This window comes from Macaca mulatta, chromosome 1 (assembly GCF_049350105.2).
Source record: "Macaca mulatta isolate MMU2019108-1 chromosome 1, T2T-MMU8v2.0, whole genome shotgun sequence".
Classification (NCBI taxonomy): Eukaryota; Metazoa; Chordata; class Mammalia; order Primates; family Cercopithecidae; genus Macaca; species Macaca mulatta.
The window spans coordinates 237,365,561-237,388,443 of NC_133406.1; the positions used below are offsets into that span (position 1 = coordinate 237,365,561).

A 22,883-nucleotide genomic window follows, 5' to 3' on the forward strand; every position below is an offset into this window, starting at 1 on the left:
CTTGCGTGGGGCTGCGTCAGCCCGACCTCTCCAGGGCACACACATACGCACATGCAGCGGGCACACGCGTGGGTGCTGGCACCGGGAAGGGGCTCACACTGGGGTGGGCATGGGGGGCTTGGGCTCCTCTTGGCGGGCTTCTGGGGATGGCCAGCACTTTCCCTCCTCCAACTTAAAATCCTTCTGATTATCAAAGCCAGTCCAGAAACCAGATTATCAAAGCCAGTGGTATCAAAAGGAAAGCTACACGCTCCAAACCCCTCGGCACAGACCTGCCTTGAGCCAGATAAAGTCAGGATTTGCAACACAAACTTGCAAAGCAATTATTGTTACCAAAGTCGAAACTCAGATTGGAGAGAGCAAAAGAAATCAATGATAATTAAATTCTTCTATAAACACCACCCCAACCCTCTAGGGGCTCTTAGCACACAACGCTGTCCAGAAGTCGGCTCTCATTACAGAAAAAACACACAGCTCATTTTCTGGGAGGGGACCAGACCAAATAAATCTTTCTGTTGCTAGCCTTTGTTAAGTTGTAAGTCACTATTTTTTGAAGGGTGGGCAAGGGGGGGCCTGTGAGTTGGGGAGGGCTGTGAGCATTGAACAGATGACCTATAAGTAGTATGAGCTGTCATTTACCCTGCGAGTTGGGACACAGCCCTGGAGCAGCCGGGGATGCTTGCTCTGTCTCAGAGTGGGGGTCAGTGACCAAAACATGCACAGGTGCCTCAGCTGGTCTCCTTCCCCAGGGATGGAGACACAAACGGAGTCCCCAGTGCTTGCATTATCATGTGGTCCCTCTAGCTCTGTGTGGCCAGAGGACAGAAATCTTACGCTGTCAACTTAAGTCGTGTGAAACACTCTTTATCCCCAATGGCCTCTGTGAACAGACACACCCTGCATGTGTCACTAAACCAACCTTGGCAGAAAACCAGTGTTTCCTCCTTTGCCTCCCAGTTACCATTGTCTGGGGCTCTCGCTTAAAATGCCCACTCCCAGGCACTGACCCTGGTGATTCATGGGACATCTCTGAGCCTCGGGCCCCTCATCTTTGAAACGGGATGACAAGCCTCTTGGGAGGTTGTTGTGAGCTCCAAATTCAATGCCTTCCCCATCCTGATGAGCTGTGTGACTGCTTCTCTGCAGGTGGCAGCCGGCTCCTCAGGTGAGAGGAGCACAGGGGGATCCTGGAATCAGACGCACCGCTTCCCATCCAGGCTGTCCCTAGAACCCCTTAGAATCCCTGGTGGGCTCCAAGTGCAGAGTCCCACCCTGCCTTTAGCCCACTCCCTAGCCCACCAGGGGTGAGGGTGTGGGGGCAGCTATGGCTGTAGCTGAGATGAACGGAGTTGGGCTGGGGTGGGGAAGCTGAGGTTTTCTCCCATGTGGACCCTCTGGGCCATGGCTCTGCTCAGCCCTGCTCTGATGGGGATCCCCTGCCCAATGGACACCCTAGGGTGGCTGGAGAGCTGCTCCCTCACATCTTCGAGAGCCAGGCAGATGCCTTCCAGAAGGTTCCTGGGCACCTCCTGCCTCATCCTCACAACATCCTGGTGAGACCAGGAGGGGAGGGCCAAAGTGACCAGAATTGAGCACCCGGCCCCGCCCACTGCCTGCTCACTCCAGCAGAGAGCCCTAGGAGGGGCACACTGACTCCTAGAAGTGGGTCAGCAGTGCACGGAGGCAGGTGGCCCCGCCCCACACCCGGCCCGGGCGGCACCTACCTGTACGGCTGCTCCCCAGTGTGCGTCCTCAGGTGTCTGGTGAGATTGGCTGATCTGGGGAAGATCTTCCCACAGTACCTGGGGTGGAGGGAGGTGGGAAGGGTGAGGGAGGATTAGGGCAGGTTCACAAGGCCATTTCCCAGAAATGGTTTCATGCTAATGCTCAGGGTCTCACACCTGATGCACAGGTGGGCCCATCCCAGCATCCCAGTTTCAGTCTCTTCTACAGCCCTGAAGCCCAGCCTCGGTTACAGAGCAGCCTGCCATGGGCCACAGGAGTAGACAGACCAGCCCCTGTCCTCTGAAGCAACCTGGCCCCTCAGTCTGGCATTGGACAGTGCAGGCTCCAACAGAGACTTGGACGGGCCTGCACCAGCACAGGGTGGCTGGGAGGGTGTTATCCTGACACTGCAGAAATCAGCTGAGGCTGTAGCACTGGACTGCCCATCCCTCCAAGCGCTGAGGTTAGTCACTGACCAGCACACCCCAGCCCCAGCCTTCCCAGTTTAAGCTGGGGTGAGGTTGCATTTTCTTGAGCTCACATGAGCACAGCATGGTGTGAGGCAGGGGAGGCCACCCATGTCAGTTATTTGCAAAGCATGACCTCAAGCAGATAATCAACTGATTACGGTGCTGTGCTTTCCTGTGGCCAGGACTCTGAGTTTTTCCTGGAAGCATAAGTTCACAGCCACAGGTGTAGCATTTGAGCCCCAACAGGGCTGTCCCAGCAGCACCCTAGGACCCCTCACCTGCACGTGTATCGCTCCTTGCCCTTCCTGAGGATGGGATCAGAAAGCGTTGGGGGTGGGGACCGGAAGTTGAAGGGGTGGTGGGAGAGGGGCTGCAGGGAGCTGCCCGAGTCGGCCTTCATGGCTGCAAAACTCTCTAGCTTCTCCGTCATGGTCTCTATGGCTGACATCTGTAGGCATAAGAGTGGGAGGTTATGGACTCAGCTGACTCTCACCTGTTTTCAAGGGCATGCACTGCTGGGGGTTCTGTACAACAGCATATCTTAGGGTGCTCAGGTGGGCACTGGAAGCAATGGTCTCCTAGTATCTTCTTGGACCCTGGGTTGGATTCTTACACCTTTCTGTAGCCAGCCCTGCTCTTGTTCTTCCCTGAGTCCCTCGTTTATAGTTTAAGGTCTTGCCTGCAGGAGCTGAAACTGACCTTTAGCCACCAGCCTCACTGCCTGGTTTGGGTGGGACCTGAGTGAAATGGATAGCTGATGTTTATGATTACCCCTTATCTGACCCAGGCCGGCAAAATGCCCAGCTGACTTGACTCCTGGCCAGCACTTCTGGTTGGCTAGTTTGGGTTAAATGTAGAATTACATTTAGTTTAACATCAAACATTTCATTTTTTAGTCTTGAAAAATTAAAATAGCAACCTGAATCTCAGTTTAAAACATAGATTGTGGGCCTGCCGAACCACTGCCACCATGTGGTGGCATGCCATAATTGCAGGCAAAGTTCTAAGGAATTCAACAGCCTCTTTAAGACTTAATCCCACAAAGGAAATATTCAAAATAATAACGCCAAATGTCACATGACACAGGGCAATTTGATATGGGCAATAGGAGCTGCCTCTCTGCTCCCTGAAGATGCCCAGGGCTTGCTCGATTAGGAGAGTGGAAGCATGGGATTGGTCATTTTCACCCAGTGGGCAGAGCTCTGATCAGAATACCAGACTGTCCTGGCCCCACTGAGGTCTCCGACAATAGTGACAGGAGAGGGGAGGGGCTGGGCTGATGGAGCTGCTCAGTGTCAGCCCCGCCTCTCCCAGCTCCTTTTCTCTTTGAAGATAAGGAGTAGCTCCCAATGGAGAAGGAGACGGGCTGTGATACCTGCTGTGTGCCAGGCCCTGTAGGGGGCTGCGTAGGGGCTGAAAAGGAAGAGTGTTCATCATCACCTGAGGGGTAGCAAAAGGCAACACAGGGAACAAACCCGGGGCCTCCGCACCACACCTCCAGCCTCCAGACACCTTTGCTAAACAGGTATTTTCATAGCCCGCCTCCCCTGGGAGCTCCCAGAGAAGGGGATGGTGAGGGAGGGCAAGGGTGAGGCAGGAACTGATAGAGATGCAGAGGGAAGGGAGAGCTTGGGGTTCCCCAGGTGCTGGTGTCACTGGGAGGAACTGGCCAGGGTGTGGGTTCTTGGCACCCAGTCTCCACGGAATGGGTGTGGGGGTGAGGAGAAGGGCAGGTGGGGACCTGCCTCATCCAGGGCCCTCGTGTGGGGCTCGCTGCCTCTGGGCAATGCTCAGAGCCAGCTCCATGGGGGTGACCTGCCCATTTACAGCAAGACCCTGGCCCTGGCTGCCCACTGGCAAACAAAACTATCCCGTCACACAGCTGGGGCCTCTCAGAGTCCGAGTGCCTGGCACTCAGCTTTTCGGAGACCTGCTTGCCAGGGACTTATCCAACCACTGCTGGTAGGGAGCAGAGGGCTTTCTACAAATGCTCCCGGAGACCACACGACTCCATAGTGGGGACGTTTTGCTATTTGGGGAACAACTGACTGGTAACAATAAAAATACCCAGAAAGAAATGAACAAGTAGACACTCGTGTCCGTCCACAGTGGCCGAGGCCTCCCCTCTGGCCCCTTCCAGCCCCACCCAGGCCGTGGAGGTCAGGCGTCTCCCGCCTCTGGGAGGCAGGCATGTTCTCATCTTGATGAGAACCGGTGATGGGCAGATCGAAGCTGCCCCACTCTCTGAGCCATCAAGTGGACCTCACCAGCCCGTCTGCAGCCCGGAGCAGCGGGACTGAGGTCTCCGCACAGTCAGCCTCTTGGGCTTTGTCGAGGCCGTTAGTAACTGGTGCCTTCTGCTCGAGTGATGGCCCAACCTTAGACCATTTGGTGACTTATTAGTCATCTCTCTCTTCCCACCCCCACCTCCTGGCTCCGGGCTGCAGGGACAGGCAACGGGGGTGGCAGGCCTGTGGGGACAGCAGGCAGGAGGGACAATGGCAGCCGCCCCCCGCCAGGCTCCCTTCCTCGGGCCTGGGTGGGCCTCTTCTGCCCGGCTTGTTCCGCCCAATCAGATATTCCCGGCCTCGATCCCCGCACAAACACAAACACAGGATGCGCCTGGCTGGCTCGTGGCTCTTTCCAGCCCATCCCGAAGAAAATCAGGGGAAGTTATTAACCAAACTCCACGGCCCCGGGGAAACAATGGGAGGCACTAAGTTTAGCTGTGAACTCAGCTTGGGCGCAGGTTTCACAAACCGGGGGTGGGGGGCCCCGTCCACAGCAGGCTCAGCCTGGGCGCAGGTTTCACAAACTGGGGGTGGGGGGCCCCGTCCACGGCGGGGAAGGCTGAGAAACAGAACAATGCCCCGGCCTGGTCTGCGGTCTGTCAGGGCCAGGGCCATTGAGCGACCCCCAGAGTGCAGCCCTCCAGGTGCAGCCCACAGCCCTGCGGAAGGGGCCAGGCTCCCAGCAATGAGACCAAGTCAGTAGGGGACAGGAGACTGAGGAGACTCTGCCCTGGCCATGCTGCCCACCCACTATTTTGCTCCCAGGATGTGGCCTCAGGGGCAGGCAGGAGCGACTCCAGGCCTGGCAGGGTCTGCACCCGCCTGTCCGGACTGGGGGGCCCTCTGGGTCTCTTTCCAGACCCCCTGCCCACCACCTCCCTGGGGCCTGGCTCCATGCCCCTCTCTGCATGCTCAGGCCCTTCCTCTCTTCTGGTCCATTTGAACACACTCGGGTCCTGTGCACCCCGGAGAGCGCGCCCACGCTGTGTCCTGGGGCTGCCACCTGAGGCTGCTCCCCTCACTCACAGTCCCTGCCCTCGATCCTCCAGGCTCTGCCCATGACTCCAGTGAAGCTCCTTCTCCCTCCTGGAGCCCAGAGTCAGGGGTCAGAGATGTCCCTGGGGCGGCCCCGTGAGAATCGCTCTCAGTCCTCAACCTCTGCAGCCTACAGTGACCTGAGGGGCCACAGGGGGAGAATCCTTCTCTGCCTTTGAGGGCGTCTGTGCATGGTGTGGCCTGGATGGGAACTCAGGCTCCAGCCTGGCCGCTGAGCCTCAGCAGCCGGGCGGTGGGGCCCCTGGCATGTGGGTTACAGGGCGTCCTGGTCTGCACTGAGGACGTACCTGGGGGTGGAAGAGCAGCGGGGACGGCCGCAGGTACTTCTCCTTCAGGGCTCCCACGGGGTCCGTGACCTTCCGCTTTTCTACCCTGCTGGACAACAGCACAGAGGGTTACGTACCCCACCGAGCCGCCGGCCCTGCCGAGCCACCCGCCCCACAGAGCTGCCCACCCCACCTGTCCATATGCCCGGCCAGTCACAAGGTCATGGTGTGGGCCTCGCTGGGGCTGCCCTAACTTTGACCAGACTCCTCTGTGGGCCTTGGGGATGTCAGGGGCCCAGCCCACCTGCACCCCTAGACGGACCCTCCCTGTTACCACTTGCCCCTGAACATCTTCCTTGGTGGTTCCCAGACACCTCCCACACCTCCAAGTTCCCCTTGAGGGCCTTCAAAGACCCCTGGCTGCCAGCACCCCTGCATGTCATGGGTACTAAGCCCCCACTGCCAGCACCCCTGTATGTCATGGGTACTAAGCCCCTGCTGCCAGCACCCCTGCATGTTCTGGGTATTAAGCCCCCACTGCCAGCACCCCTGTATGTCATGGGTACTAAGCCCTCATTGCCAGCACTCCTGCATGTCCTGGGTACTAAGTGCACACAGCTGGAGTCTTCTCTGAAGGCCCTGTGCACCCCAGCCTCCCTCCCGCTAACTGGCCGGTCAGCCCTGCATGAGTGGGGACCACTCTGACGGGGGTCCCTGGACCTGCTCACAGCACAGCGTGGCTCACACTGGAGGCTCAAGGCCTCCTCCCCTCCTTCCCTGACTCAGCCCTTGGCACACATGGGCGTGCTGCCCGTGTGTGCTGATGAACGTGAGTGACCAGCAGGTTTCTGTCCTGGGGAGGTCACCAGGGGCTTCCTGTGGCGCCCGGACAGGGGCCTGTCTAAACACCCTCCAGGGCTGCTGGAGGTTACAGCTCCAGAACCTTCCCCAGATGCCGGTGACAAGCCTGCTCATTGAATCACAATACAAATCTCCTGTGGTAAACAGAGGCGGCGGGCAGAGCCATCTGCTGGCCCTCCTTTGGCCTGGCGGCTCTTGAAGGCGGCCTGCTCTTCTCTGTCTGCCTGGTCTGAGGGTTAGATTTGGGAAACTCTTTCCCGTCACTGAGAACGCTTTGGTAAATCTGCCGCCCCGCTCCGAGACCCAGCACCCCCAGCATGTCTAGGACTGGCCGCTTTTGCTTTATTCGGATGGGACTTGCTCAGCGTTGCCTGCCTGTCTCCTTACATGGTGAAGTGGAGAGCACAGGGAGAGGTGCTGGTGGGGTTAGGACCCCCTCCCCAAGCCTGGCCCTACTCTCCCAACCCACCTGCATTCTAGGGAGGGGCAAACCTGCCCAGAAATTAGGGAGTGGCATTAAACTCGCCTCTCCCCAGAAGGGGCATCAGAGACATGGGGCACTCGGGTCTAGAAAACTAGAAAACCCTCCAGTGCTTGCTTCCTCCCGGCCTCCTTCTCCCCTCCAGGGACCATTGGCTCCTTCTCTGATTCCCCTGGGCCTCCAGAGAGACAACCCCTCCCCACTCCCCCTGCTTCTGTGGCTCCAGGGGCAGGAGCGCACCAGGAGGGGCAGGAGCACACCAGGAGGGGGAGGAGCGCACCAGGAGGGGCAAGAGCGCACCAGGAGGGGCAGGAAGCACTCAGCCCAGGCCCCTCTGACTTCTGCAGGTGGGGGCTGGGGACATCTGGACCAGAGACGACAGCTGGAGAGAGGGGTGGGGAAGGGTGGGGTTGGGACGGGGGTGGGGGTTCCTGGACAGGAGGGGCTCGAGACCAGCTGTGTGATGTCTGAGTGGTCATCAGTGCAAGAAAACCGCACATGTCTGGGAGCACCCATCCTGGCCTCCCAAACACGGCCCGGGCCAGGCACCTAGCTTAGGAACAGACAAGCCAGGCATCCTCCTGAGGGGTGCAGACCCCCCCCAAGAACAGGGGCATCTTCCTGAAGTCAGCAAAGGCCAGGGGACGACCTTGGAGGAGCTTGAAAGAGACACCAGCATGCACTGAGCCCGCCCAGCACTGCCGTGGCCCCGCCCCAGGGAGAACCAGTGAGGCTGGGGTGCTGAATACCTGTAGATGGGGTCCATGAAGAAGGGCGAGGGCTTGGCGTAGTGGAGTGGGGGCTGCTGGGGCATCCGCGCCGGGCACACCTGAGGCAGCCCCTCACCGACACCCAGCTTGCGTTCCCCGTAGACGTGGTTCTTCCGGGGCTCCCGCCCGCCGCCGTTCTGGCTGGCACGGGCCCGGCTGCCGATGCTCAGGTCCAGCGGCTGCTCCTCGCTGGATGCGGGTGCCGAGGGGCCCTTGGGCATGGGAAGGACGGGCTTCACGTCTTTGGGCTTGGTGGTGAGATCGAAGGGGCACTCGGCACTGGGGCCGCCCACCTTGAGGGCGTCCCGGGGTGACTTTGGCTCGGCCTTGACCAGCAAGTTGTGGGCGAGGGCTCGGTCCGTGAAGGGGTAGAGGGAGTGGGGAAAGTTGGGCAGGAACTGGAAGGGGAACGCTGAGTGGTAGGGGAGCGAACCCAGCTTCTTCTCCTGCATCCCCATGAAGCCGGGGCCAAAGTACTTCTCGGCAATGGACGCGATGGCCTTGATGGAGTCCCCGGCAGCGCCCGTTGCCGTCAGTAGCTGCTCGTCAGGCGGCGGGAAGAATGAGTGCTGGGAATAGAAGACAGGCACCTCGGCCACGCTGTTCGGGGCTCCCGGGGGCGCCAAGCCGCCCCCAAACTCGGGCTGGCCCTCGGCCGACTTGCCCTTGCCCTTGTCCTTGTCGGGGTCGCTGTCTACGTCGCTGTCCAGGTCCGAGCCCGTCCCCGTGGTCGTGTCCAGGTCGGTCCCCGTGGTGGTGTTGACGTCCTCAAAGTCACTGCCGTCTGACATGTCGCTGCTCCTGGTCTTCAGCTTCTCCACACAGGAATCCTCCAGGCGGCTCTCGAACTTCTCCTCGGGCCCCGCAGCTGCCGTCGTGCCCTGGCTGCTGTTGCTGACGGCGGAGACCAGAGGCAGGGCTGGGTTCCCCAGGGGGCTGGGGAGCTTGGCGTCCTGGGTGTGGTTCAGGGGGCTCTTGAGCAGTGGCGTGGGAGGTAGCAGAGGCGGCCGGGGGTACAAGGACGGAGGGAAGATGCCCGGGAAGCCGGGGGTGAGTGCGGGGAACGCGGGAGGCGCCGTGGAGAAGGGCAGGCTCCCTGGGTGTGGCCTGGAGGGGAAGTACTCGTTGAAGCCCAGGCTGGCATGATTGAGGCTGGGGGAGGGTTTTGCTTTGTCCATCATGGGACTGGGGGTCAAGGGCAGGCCCGGGGCGAAGATGCTGCCCGGCGTGTAATGGTTCTTGCCCTCGCAGAAGCGCCGGTGCTTGTTGAGGGAGGAGGTAGTGCTGAACATCTGGCCGCAGTCCTTGCACTTGATCTGCGTGCGGCAGTCGGCGTGCATCCGCTTGTGCCGGCACAGGTTGGAGAACTGCGTGTAGGACTTGTGGCAGACCTCACCTAAAACATCAGCAGGAGCCAAGACAAACCCGCATGAAATGACCGGGAAACCCTGCTGAAAATGCCGCATGAAATTGCTGGGAAACCCAGCCGCTGGAGGGGCGGGGCTGGGGCTGGAAGCAGTCTGGGTGCACATGCATGGGCATGGGCGGATATGTGTGTACTGTGCGTGCATGTGTGTGCATACACACAAATATACAGGCAGGTGCATGTGTGTCTGTGTGCGTAAGTGTCCGTGTGTGGGGGGGCAGGTGTGCATTCTGCAAGCGTGTGTGTCTGAGTGTGCATACATGTGCACACATGAGCATGTGGAAATATATGTGAGTGTGCATGCACCCACCCCAAGGCTGGCCTCCAGTGACCAGAACAGATCCTGGGGTCAGTTGGTACAGATCCTGCTGTGCCTCCACCTTCTTTGCTGGAGAATGGGCTTGCGGCTGCTGTTCCCACCCTCCTAGCCCATGGTGTTGCTAATTTGGGAGCCAAGATTTTCAGAAGTCCCTGGGGAAGGCGAGCCTGCTCCCCAGGGTGGGGCACGGGCAAAGCGAAGGTATGTGATGGTGTCTGCCACCCCATCAGTGGACTCAGGGCAAGCTTGCTCAGGGACTGCCCTGCTTTCGTCTTCACTTCTGCAGCTGTTCTAGGAGGGGTGGGGGCAGGATGCTGACCATGCAGACTGGGCCTTCTCGTCTCTAGAATTTCACAGTGTTCCTGGTGTCCTCCGGCCTCCCCCTCCGCCCCAGTTCCTGCTGCCTGCACCCCAGAGAAGGTAGCCTCTGGGGTGACACAGACAGTTCCTGAGGTTCTCAGGAGGCCCCAACTCGGGGAGCTCAGACTTTGGGGCTCCTGGTGGTACTCGGCCACCCTTTGGAGATGGCTCGAGGTGGACATGGATAGGAGGTCACCCTGGGCAGGAGCCCCATGCAGAGGGACTATTCCCTGCTTGAGAAAAGTGAAAATCCTGCCACTGGGTACCTCCTCAGACTGGAATGGAAGCTGCCATGCCCAGCTCTGGCTGGCGAGTGCCAGCATCTTCTCTCAACAGGAGAGGGCAGTGCCGGCCCGGCCAGAATCCAGGACCCAGCGGCCTGGGGGTTCTGACCATTTTCCTAAAGGCCTGTGAACGGGTGTCACCAAATTGCCAGCTTGTCTTTTGCCTCTTGTTTTTCTAAGAAGAAAGGGAGGAACACACACACATCTACACGCACACACACACAAGCACACACCACATTCATACACATGCACACACACACCACACACGCACACACAACACACACACGCACACACAACACACACACCACACACACACGCACACCCCTCCACACACACGCACACACACAACCACAACCCCACAAGCACACACACACCACATACACTCACATACACACACACCACACACCCCCACACACACCACACGCATGTACACATACACCACACACACACATCACACACACACCACACACACAACCACACACCATACACAGCATACATACACCACACACACACACACACGCATGCACATGCACACATGTGCACACACACATGCCACACACACCACACAGATGCACATACACACCACACCCATACCCACCACACACAACCACACACCACACACATACACACATACACCACACACACACTCATACCACACACACGTGCACATACACACACCAAACACACACCACATTTACATACACCACACACACCCCTCACCACACACAACCACACACAACACACATGCACACCCACCACACACACGCACACACATGCGCACACGCACACACCACACACGCACACACCACACACGCACACACCACACACGCACACACACACCCTGGCGAGTGTCTCTCTCTCTCTCTGTAGGACGATTTGCTTCCTAAACACAGCGCAGTGGAAACAATGATTTCAGCAAGCTTCTCGCTCACCAGAAATGGTCGGCGGCCTGATCTCCTTCGATTCCAGCTGGGAGCTTTTCCCCTGAGATTATCATGTTCTTTCATTACAACATCTATTTATATTAACCGCTCTACCCTCCTGCTCGTCCAGCCTGGCGGGGCGTGTGCAAGGCTGAGGGGAGAAGAACTTGGTCTCGTTTTATCAAATCTGCCCTCTCTGGAGGGCGGCTGATGGACAGGTGACCCTCCACAGAGAGGGTCTGTAAATGCCCCTCGGTCACCTTCCTGGCCCTTGGGGAGGCGCTCAGCCCTGCCGGCCAAACCAGCACACCCTGGCTGTATCCTGGCCTTTGCAAGGCCCTAGTGGTGCCTGGTCAGTGGCTACTGCCATCCTGACTTGGAGACTGGCTTTGAGCAGCCTCTGGCCCAGGGCAGCTCCAAGGAGGGGCCTCCCAGGCCAGCGGCTGTGCCTGGGCTCAGGGACCTTTGGTTCCCACCCATTCTCACTGATGGAGGGCCCTGAAGTGGGGAGATGTACAGAAGGACTGGGGAAGAGGAGGCGACTGGAGAGACTGGGGTCTGTGCGGGGGCAGGTCCTGAACCCTGGGGATGGCCTCAGCTGCCTCAGAGCTGGCAGAGGGAGGCAGTGACCTGAAAGGGTGGAGGACGGCCCGGGCAGCCAGTGAACCGGACCTGGGGCCAGCGCCTGCAGAGGGAGCCCCCCCGGGTCCTGCCGAGATGGGAAGGGTCCAGGCTGGTGCTTGCTCTGGACAGCAGTTTCTTCTCCTCGCAGGGTATCTGTGTGAATGCACACTCACACTCAATCCTGCGCAACTCACACACACCGACACACGCACCAGCTCACGTGCCCACACTCACGCTCTCACACACATCGACACACACACCAGCTCATGCGACCACACTCTCACACTCTCACATGTGCTGACACACACACCAGCTCACGTGCCCACACTCACGCTCTCACACATGTCAACACATGGACCAGCTCACGCGCCCACACACATGTGCCGACACATGCACCAGCTCACGCACCTACACTCACACTCACATGTGCTGACACACACCAGCTCACGTGACCACACTCTCACTTCCGCCGACACGCACACACTTGCACCAGCTCACGTGCCCACACTTACACAATCTCACACATGCCGACACACACACCAGCTCATGCACCCACACTCTCTCACACACCGACATATGCACCAGGTCACGCACCCACACTCACACTCTCACACATGCCGACACACGCACACACGCACCAGCTCATGTGCCCACACTCACACTCTCATGCTGACACATGCACACACGCACTAGCTCAGGAGCCCACACTCACACTCTCACACACGCTGACACATGCGCCAGCTCACGTGCCCACACACGCTCTCACGCCAACATGCACCAGCTCACGTGCCCACACTCACACGCTCTCACACACATCAACACATGCACCAGCTCACGTGCCCACACTCTCACACACGCACACACTTATTAGAGCAAAGGCCCTTTCTGAAAAGTGCCCAGTGGGAACCTGTCCACCTCATTCCCGGATATACTTCCTCTCTCTCCTGTTCTCCTCTCCTCTCTCCCTACCCCCCTTTCTCTTATACCCATGCACACACACACTTGCGTGTACACACCCCAGCGCACAGGTGAGTTCCTTGGTGGGAAAGACATCACCAGGAATGACACCCCGTCCATCTGTGTGGCCCGTGAGGTGGGGGCTTAGGGCTTCCATCTGCCTGTGCCATGGGTGTGTCACCCAACGGGTGGACAGAGTCTGGCTGTGAGTGCCTGCGTGACTGTGACCTCTCCTGCAAGCAACTGACCGTTCCTGGAAAGGGTCACACTATTTGGGCTCCCTCGCTTGTTTGCAAATCCTCCTCTCCAAGCCTGAAGACCCCCTTCCACAGGTGCGCCAAAGGACGCTGTGCCGCGGCCTGGGGGATACCGGGGCTGGGTTGCATGTATCTGATCTAATTTCTAAGGAAATGAGGTCTTTGTAAACCCGATCTGCCCATCTCCGGGGTTTTCCTTTAAGCTTTATCCCCTTAGCCAAAAGCCAAGGCACAAAGGTGAGCCAGGAGTGTGGACAAGAGGTGCAAGAGCCGCTGAGGCCAGGCAGGGCCAGCCGAGCTTCCCTGTCCTCACTCCCTCCACACGGGATGGGGAGCAGCTTGCAGCGTGGTGGGAACTGTAGGCTCCAGCCGCCCAGGGTGCTGCAGCTCCTGGAATACACATCATTAATGTGATGCAATGGGACTTTAGAATGCCCGTCTGCACGCCCAGAGGGGCAAGGACGTTTAAATCTAGGTCCAATGTTTGTGCTTCTGAGCTTGCTATAGAACTCCGCACTGTCATCTGAGGCACTGACTGGTGCTGCTCTCGCAGTGGGAGTCACTTGACCTGCATCTGGGAGCAGTCACCCCCAACCCCAGCCCCTGACTCCTGCCCAGCTTGCCCAGTGCTGGCTTCTCCCAGAGGGAAGGGGTACTGTGCATCGGGGCGCCAGAGCCGGGCACACTGCACGCAGGCTCCTCCTGGGAGATCGGTGGTCAGCAAATGGGAAAATGGTACTTGCGGAACGGCCAGCAGGGAGAGCTCCGTCTCCCTTTGGCTCCTCAGTTGGTGGGAGCATGTGGCCCAGGTTGGGCTGGGGGCTGAGTCACCCCTAGCAGGATGGCTGGATGCTGGGGCTTGGGAGGTGGGTGGGACGAGCACAGCCTAGGTGCTGACAGGGCCTGGCAGGCTGGCGGGCACAGTTCTTGTGCAAGTGGTCAGTGCCTGAGTGGTCCTACATCAGCAAGAACACCTGAGCCCAGGTTCTCAAGCTCCCAGCATCCCTCCTCTCCATGCTGATGCAACAGAGCCTGGAAGGTTCAAATCACCCAGCCAGGGGCCAGGAGCCGGGCTCCCGGAGCTGAAATTTGGGCTGCACAGCCTGGCCTTGAGCGCACAGTCACTTAATATCTTGTGGCCTCACTTTCCTCCTATGACAGCTGGAGACAGAAGCGCCCCACTCTCAGGCTTTTGTGAGGATGCCACGTAAGAATGCTTGGGAAGCGATGACTTGACACAACGTGTGTGTGAACTGATGACTCGGCACAAGGCCCAGCAGACAGGACGCTTCAGAGGCCTCTGACTTCACTGAGAATCAGGGTCAAAGTCCCTGCACTGGCCTGCAAGGGTCCTGGGACCCGGCCCCGGTGACATCTTACCTCTCTCTTATTTATTTTTATTTCTTTACAGACAGAGTCTTGCTCTGTTGCCCAGGCTGGACTGCAGTAGTGCGATCTTGGCTTACTGCAGCCTTGAATTCCTGGGCTCAAGACATCCTCCCACCCTTAGCACCCTGAGTAGCTGGGGCCACAGGCACGCACTCACATGGTTGGCTAATTAAACAACTTTTTTTTTTTTTTTTTTCCGGTAGACATGGCGTCTTACTATGTTGCTTAGGCTGGTCTTAAACTCCTGGCCTCAGGTGATCTTCCTGCCTGGGCCGCCCAAAGTGCTGGGATTACAGGCATGAGCCACCCCCTGGCCGTTTCTTCTCACTCCCCTCACTCACTCCTTAAACAAACCCTGGCCTCGGGGCCTCTATGCTCACAGCTCCCTCCTGAGCCTCCTCCACAGGTGCCCAGGGCTCACTCTCCTCGCATCTCTGCTGGAACGCCTCTCATTGAACAGGCAGGTGCAGCTCCCATGCCAGGCTGCCAGCCTGGCCCCCTGTGAGGCTATAACCCTGCACCGCTGCACCCAGAGCTGTGCCTGCTGCCTTGCTTATCTGGCTTGCCTGTCTTCTCCCGTTGGTGTGCGAGGAGCCCCATAAAGACAGCTGCTCTTTTATTTAGGGCTGGCCCCGCACTGGAACAGCGCTGGGCACACACAGGGCCCCCTAGAGACACCACCCCGACAATCCCCGTGGGTGTCTGCTGGGACTGCCACGTGCAGGGCAGCACAGAAACACGCCGTCCTGCAGTTCGGCATGGGTGGGTAGTGAGTTCGCGGGACGGGAGTAGCCACAGGGAGGGAGGGGCCAGCTCCTTCTGCAGGACCCTGGTCCCTCCCATCACCTGCTGCCCCCCTCCAGCCCCTGTGAGGCGAAGCAAAGGGAGCCGTGGAGGAGGACGGGATGGGGAAGGGGAGCAGTGAGGGACAAACTCGGAGGGTGCCTGCTGGGGAACAGGCTGCACATGGCACAGATGTCAGAACCTGCCAAGATGCTTTCGGAACAAACTGGGGTCCCTTGGATTGGGGGAGACCTTGGGGGACGGCACACCTCGGCCCGACTCCCACAGCATCCGAGCACTCGGAGGGCGGGCAGCCAGGCTGGGCGACCACTTACATATGAAAGGTTTCACCGTGCTGTGGATATGCTTGTGCTGCTTGAGGCCGGAGGACGTGGCAAAGGTCTTCCCACAGTCGGGACAGGCGTGGGCCCGGGCGCCCACGTGCTGCGAGCGGATGTGCCGCTGAAGGTTGCTGGGGTCCGTGAACACCTGGGGAGACGGAGGCCGTTGGCTCGTGCCCTGCCTGGACACCCGCCTTGGCCTGGTTCTGGCTGCCGGACCAACCAGCCGTGAGAGCAGGGCCCTGCCTGTCTCCCTTGCCACGTTGCGGTTTGCACCGAGCAGGGACAGGTCTCTGCTGCAGCCAGGACCCGCTGGATGGCCTTAAGTGAGCCACGGAGCCTCCCCAGCTGCTCTCCTCAAGAACAATGACTGAACTGAGGCTGCGTGAGACAGGGCTGCAGAAAGCGCTGTCAGCTGTGGCGCTGCGACCCTGGCGGGCTGGGGGTGGAGGCTCAGCCCCGCAGCCTCTTCCTTCCACACTGGCGGGAGGACAGGAGCCGTGCCCGGGAGGGGCCTGGGTTCTGGTCTCGGCCCTGATCCTTCTGACCTGGGGGACACAGTCTTCCCTGAGACTTCCTTTCCTTCCTAGTAACACGGAAGAGCCCGAGCCACCACAGGGGCCTCCTGCCCACTCTGCTGCACTCCATCTGCATTTGGACCAGGGGGTGTAGGGAGCATGGGAGCGGGCGCCCGTCTGCAGCCTCCCGCTGTGGCGGGGTTCAGATGCGGCTGCCCTGCATGTTACCTTCACGCAGTTTTCACATTCGAAGCGTTTGCCGCTGTCGTGGGACATCTGGTGGCGGATGAGGTTGGACTTCCAGTTGAAGGCCTTGGGGCACTGGTCGCATTTGTACTCACGCTCCTCCGTGTGGATGACCATGTGCTGCTCCAGGCTGTGCAGAGGATGGGGCTTACTGTGGGGCCCAACTACCTACCCTCTGCCCAGGACGGGACCCCAACCCCGCACAGCTTGTTCCCAGTGCCCCTTTGGAGCCCCCACCACACTGCCGGGGGACAGAGCACATGCTGGCGTCTCCCTGCCCACCTCCTCTCTGTGATGGCCGGGGTGTAAGGGGCCGAAGTGGCCTTCCCCTAGCAGATGAGGAAGCCGGCACCTGGACGGTTCTATCCCTCACCCAAGACCACCCCCAGGGCGGCTGGAGGCAGGGCTGGATCCTGGCCCACACTGCCTGGGTGCCTCTCAAGATGGTCCTGACCTTGAGGCTAAGCTTGGGCCTAAGAAAAAGGGGGTTCAATGTTGGCATGAACCCAGGAGTGGGGCAAGTCCCCAAAATCCAAGGACGCCCCTCTGAGTGCTGGGCACACACCAAGGAGGCAGGCCGGGAGTCACTCGGGGGTCTCCAGGTGACACGGAAGGGTGCAGGGCACAGCTGCTCGGAGGGGCCGCTGCACTTGGATGAAGGAGTTGCTCTAATTCCCTGCTCTCGGGGGACCCCCGGCTTCCCCCGTCCCAGGGATGACCGTTAATCTTCATGAGCAAAGAAGTGATATATCACGGCTCGTTAATTACGGGGCCCAGCCATCCATTCAGATCAGAAACGCCTGGTTCCCGAGCATCAGGAGACTGTATCTTTTCCCCTGTTGTTAATTGTGATTTATGTGTTTATGTAAAGAAAACACGGACCCTCTTGAGCGGCGTTTACTGGGAAGGGCCGCAGTCGGGATTTGCCCAAACGCTTATTTTCTCAGTCATCTGTTCCGGGTGGAGGGTTTGCCGTCCCCAGGGAGCGGCGCGGGGATGGGCGGTAATCCCCAGCAATCACATAGGCGGTTAGTGGCCTGATGGGCTTTGCTCTGACTTTGCGAGGCTGTCCTGGAGGAAACCCTCAAAGGCAGGAGGAGGGGCCCATGCTGGAAAAGTCTCCATAGCTCCTTGCAGCACTGGACTGAATGTCCTGGTTTTACTCCCCAGAGAGACCAGGAATCTTGTCGTTCCCAGGTGGTCACAGGTCCCTAAGGCTGCCCAGGTCCCAGATCCTGGCTCCTGCCTGGTCTTAGGGCAGGGGAGGGCCAGTGTGGGCCCGCTCACGTCTCTGAAGCCCCTCCTGGGACAGGCCGCTGCCATCCGGTGGGGGAGCAGGGCTGGTGTCTTGGGGATAGGGGTGACCCCTTCCCGCTCTTGCCTACCATCTGAGAGGGAGTCGTTCCTGTGTCCGGAGGGTGGGGCCGCCATGAATCCCTCAGTGGTGGGTGCTGCCACCCCCATCCTGGCCTAGGACCTTATTACAGAAGTAGCCTTGGGCTGAGCGGCTGCAGGTCTCGGCTCTGGCCTGAGTTTTCTCCTTTCTAGTTTCTCCCCATAGCGGGCTGGTAGGCAGGGCCACGAGCCTAGGAGGTGGCTTTCTGGGGCTAGGACATTTGCGGTCAGAGCCAGGGGACACCTGCGGCTCTGGCCACGGGAGCCTGCACCTGCTCTGCAGTGTCCCCCCAGGGGTGCATATCCCCCAGGGTGTGTCCCACTAGGGGGCCCTTTGTCTCCACCTGTTGGGGGGCGAGGCGGGGGAAGGGAGGTGGGGAAGACTCAGAGGAGGGCGCAGCACCTGTACTTGTTGGGGAACATCCGCTCACAGTCCTTGCACTCGTGGGCTTGGCCGCTGCCACCTCCAAGGCCCTCGGGCTTGAGCTCCTCAGCCAGGCCCTCGTAGAGCGCAGCCCCCACCGAGCCGCACGTGTACTTCTTGTGGCGCCGCAGGTCCAGCTTGGACTGAAAGAGTTCGTCACACTCGTCACAGCGGAACGTGGGCTCCTCTGCAAGAGACAGAACGAGGCGGTGGTGAGAGAGCCAGAGACCCAGCCCAGGGCTCCTAGGGGACTCTGGAGACCTGGCCCCTTCACCACGGTGCCCCAGGACCTGCACCCAGGCTGGCCAGCCCTGCTCTGCCTCCTGCCAAGGTTCATCCTGGGGCCCACCAGCCTGCCATGGAAACAGGCATGTGGAGTCCCCAGGGCCCAGCCCTGGGCAGCACCAAAGGACCCCCGAATCTGTGCCTCAGCGGGAGCCCCGAGTGACACCCGGCCCTGCCTGTGCCTCAGGCAGCCACCGTGGGCTGGAGAAGGCCCCGAGCTTGGGAGTGGAGGAGGAAGCCGGGCCAAGTGCTTTGTTTATGAATCAGGAGAAAAACGATGACAGAGCTCCAGTGCATATAATAAATTATTGTCGTCAAGGTCAAACAAATTAAAAGGGGGGCAGCTATTATTAAGTTTACGAGGCAGCATCCTGACCGCCTTGCCAAGCCAAACAACCGGCCTGGAGCTGTCATCCTGGTGGGGGGCTCTGGGCCCGTCCCCGCCTCCCCTGCCTGCAGCAGCTGGGCCGCAGCCTTCCGTCTAAGACAGGAGGCCCCTCCCCGCAAGACGCCTCAGCCCCCAGCTTGGAAAGAACGCTGGCACTGAGCTCTTTCCCAAACGAACTGAACAATGGTGTGTGCACCAGTGTGTGGGTGCACGGGGGCGTCTTGGGTGTGAGCATGCAGCTGTGTGTACACATGTAAGTGTGAATATCAGTGTATCTGCATCCACATTTGTGCACCTTTGTGTGACTGTGTGTGCGTGTCTATGCACTTACACCCATGTTTGTGTGGGGCTGCATGGGTACACATGTGCACGTGTGTGAGGGTGTGTGTTCCTGCATGCACCTACATGTGTGAATATTTGTGTTTACTGGCATGTTTCCATACCTGCACATGTGTGGTTTGTGTATGCCTTTGTGTTTAGGTATGTGAGCACCCGTGTGTTCATGTGGGTGCATAGTGTGAATGCATGTGTTTCTGTCTGCATGTGTGTGCATTTGTGTTATGTATGCATAAGTGCATATTATACATATATGTTTGTGTGCATGGGTGACCGTGTATTATGTGTGCATGTGTGTTTGATGTGCACACATGTGCGTGTGAACGTGTGTGAACATGCACATTGTGTGTTGACCTGTCTGTGTGTGTGTGTGCGCCAATGGGTGTGCAGTTGTGCACATGTGAATATGTGTACACATGCTTGTATATGAATGTGCATATGCTAACGTGCATGTTTGTGTTTGTGTGCATGTGATGTGTGTGTGCATGTGATCTGTGTGTGTGCATTTGTGTGCTTGTGGGAATGTGTGTTTGGGTGTGTATGCATGTGCACAAGGACTGACCCAGTGCCCAGCGCTGAGCAGAGTCTTAATGAACTTGGTCTGAACGTTGGCTCAAAGGCCTGAACCTAAGGATTGCTGAGGAGAGGAGGGGATGGGGGCAGATGGAAGAGGGCCGTCGCTTCCTGTCCCCTCCCTGTGTCAGAGAGACCATCATGGTCATAGGCCTTTAGAGTCCTAAGGAAAGGGTGGGCTGCTTTGCAGTCTGGGCAGTGCGGGGGTTGCCAGAAGTGGCACCTCCTTGCTGACTGGAAGCTTCCCTGAGCCTAAGGGTGTAGATGCTGCTATTTGGCCTAGGCCACCCCAGCACCCCTGGCGAGTCCTCAGAGCCTGGCTCCTTGAGCCTCAGGTGCCCAGGTGGGGATTCCAGCAGGGTGCTGGCCCTGAGAGACCACAGCAGGCATACTGGATGGCACCTCCCCCCCCCCCACCCTTGCCAACCAAGGCACAGACACCAGCTCTCCAGATGTGATTTTCACTGCTGTCTTTGGACAGAGGTGAGTATCTGGCTGACAGGGAAGGGGTGCCTGGCCGAGAGGAGCCCCAGGGGTGTGTGCGCTGGGGGTGAGTGGGCGGGCACCACTGCCGGTCAAGATGCGTGAAACACTGAGATTTCGTTCTCAGCCGGTGTCCAGGTGTCCTGGTCCTGCTCGCTAACCTGAACCTCAGGAAAGCACTGGTCTGGGGGAAAACAAGATCATGAAGGGAAAAAAGCCAGAGGATTCCCAGAGCCTGCGTAGTCCACTTCCCACAGGACTGCCGTCCACACCTCAGCTCTGTTCTCTGGGGCTTGGAAGCCTCCGTCCCAAACCTCTCCGGGGAAGGCTGCCACTCAGAGCTTCCCAGATGCTCGCTGAACAAACCAAACCCACCTAGGAGCTGCCAGGAGGGATCCTCAGATGGAGGGATCCTCAAACAGGGAGCATGGACTGGGGGGATCCTCAGACAGAAGGGGTCCTTGGACGGTGCACAGACTGGGGGGATCCTTGGACAGGGTGCACAGACTGGGAGGAGGTGGGTGAGAAATACTCACCCCAGAAGTCTACAAAATGCCACCTTGAAATGTGATTCAGGCCTGCAGATTGTTCAGAAAGTGCTCAATGTGCAAGTCATGTGGGCGGCAAGGCTGACCCCTGGGGTCTGGTGGGAGCCCCACGTGGCAGGTCCTGTCCTCAGAGCTTAAGAGAATCCGGGCACTGAAGCCTTGCACGGACCTGCGAGCACCCAGGGAAGGGCGATGGTATTCGCATGCCCGCTTCAGAACTGGCAAACTGAGGCTGGGCGAGACTGAGTTGCTTTTTCAAGGAAGAGGTGGGCCTGAAGCCTGCCCATGGTTTTGGGGCCCAGGAAGCAGGGCTGGCAGGGCCCCAATTTCCCACTGAGGGTTTTGGGGAAAGTGAGGTGAGCCTGTGACAGAGGGATGCTCACCGTCACGCCCTCTCAGGCCTTCCCTTGTCTTCAGAAATTGGGATTTTCACTGGGGAACAAGCCCTGCAGATCTCGGCACCAAGACCACTGCGGAGCACAGCCAACCCGCAGACCCGGGAAGCTGCCTGTGGGTGGATTCCAACGTCCCCGGCTGGAAGGAGGCTGAGATGGGGGCCTCCAGCCAGCATCGTGATTCAGTTAGAAATGCCAGCTTTTATTTTACTCTTTCTGGACCCAGTGAAGAACAATCACAGAAGTTGAAATTTGAAAACAAAGACAAGAAGAAATGCCAGCCCCACCTACTCATATTACTGACCAACTTATTTTTTCCAGTTCTCATTTAGAATTTGGGATGAAAATAAAAATTTAGATTGCAAGTGAGAATCCAGTCTGATTCTCACTCCAATGGCTTTGGAGGGTGCCCTGGACGTGATGGATAGGACTTCAGTGACCATCCCTGCCCTGCTGCTCCCTGCCCCCAGCCCTCCACGGACGGAGCTGGGCCCCCATCAGAGGACAGGGCCGGGGACAGGACACACCTGAGCCTGGCCTGCCCTTACTGAGTGGTGTGGATGGGTCTCCCGGCTGTCTTCCAGGCAGGTAAGGCTGGCCCCGAATACACCCCTAGGGCTCGTGGAGGGGCCGGAAGCGGGGGTAGTTTATGGCATTTTCACTTTCTCGGCACAAGAAACTTCTGCCTTAAAGAAATGCTGAAAGAACACGACCTATTCTGATAATGTTTCCCATCTTCTTATCTCTGATCTCACGATCTGGCTGGCTCTGAGCTCATTCGCTCTGTGCCCCGTGCATTGCCTCCTCTTGACCTCTTCTGGAGAGAGGAAAAGCAAATTATCAGGAGGCTCTCTCAAAAGAAAAGCGTATTGGAATGGAAGTAACTTTCTTTATTTTCTCCCAAGAGCAAAAAGTTCTCACGAAAGAGAATTCTTTCGTCTCCATTGTAAGTGTAAAAACAAAACACAAAGTCAAATGCATCTGAAAGTGGCTTCCCCATGGTCTGAGTCACTTGTGTGAAAATGGGCCTTGCATTCCTGACAGAGCCGCAGCTCTGCAGAGGGAATGTGTCCAGCCCCGGGACTGCGGGGCAGAGGCTTGGTTCTCCCGAAGCAGGTTGGCCCCCAAGGGTCTCCTGTGTCTTCTTCGCTACCTGAACGTGGTCTCCAGCCAAGCCCTCTTCTCCCAACAAAAGCGCAAAAAACAGTGATCGGAAATGAAACTCTCTTCATCTGGCGGGGGTGTGTGAGCTGCTGTACAGCATCCACCTGTCACCTACGCCAGCTGAGCCAACGCCGTGGTGAACTCACATCTTGTCATATCTGCGCCTCGCTTGCCTATCTGAAGTTCCATCAGCAACTTTCATGGCAGAGCAGGAATGTAACAGAAAAATAAATCAGTGCCTAATGGCCCCGGAGAGCCGAGGGGTTCACAATTATGTGGCGTCTATGTACTAATCTACCAGACTCGAGGCTCAAAGGAGCTCGAGAGCCTCCTCCAAGTTCCTGCAGTGATAAGGGGCTGGCTGCATTGAGCTGGGGTTGGGATAAAAGATTTTTTATGATAATTATCTTAGTGAGGAACATTTTTGCATTTTCTTTCTGTGCGATTCAGAGTTTAACTGGTGGGGGAGGCGGTTACTGGGGAAGCATGATCTTGACAGGAAAGAGGAGGGAAAGTCAAATATTTGATGTTGGGCTATTATGTGT

General features: G+C 58.4%; 1 protein-coding gene across 8 annotated transcripts in view; it reads right to left on the bottom strand.

Annotated features, from left to right (window-relative positions):
* Positions 1–22,883, bottom strand: part of PRDM16 (PR/SET domain 16) — a 365,577-nt gene that overhangs the window by 15,870 nt on the left and 326,824 nt on the right. For 4 of the 8 annotated variants that reach the window (XM_077978756.1, XM_077978731.1, XM_077978749.1 and 1 more), the window contains exons 6-12: positions 18,146–18,353; positions 16,330–16,477; positions 15,578–15,731; positions 7,900–9,316; positions 5,830–5,914; positions 2,474–2,643; positions 1,725–1,802 (exon numbers count right to left, since the gene is read on the bottom strand). In XM_077978756.1, coding sequence (XP_077834882.1) covers positions 1,725–1,802; positions 2,474–2,643; positions 5,830–5,914; positions 7,900–9,316; positions 15,578–15,731; positions 16,330–16,477; positions 18,146–18,353 — 2,260 coding nt within the window. Of the gene's footprint in view, positions 1–1,724; positions 1,803–2,473; positions 2,644–5,829; positions 5,918–7,899; positions 9,317–15,577; positions 15,732–16,329; positions 16,478–18,145; positions 18,354–22,883 lie in introns of all 8 variants that reach the window. The other 4 variants (XM_077978741.1, XM_028840875.2, XM_077978740.1 and 1 more) reach the window with 1 other exon arrangement.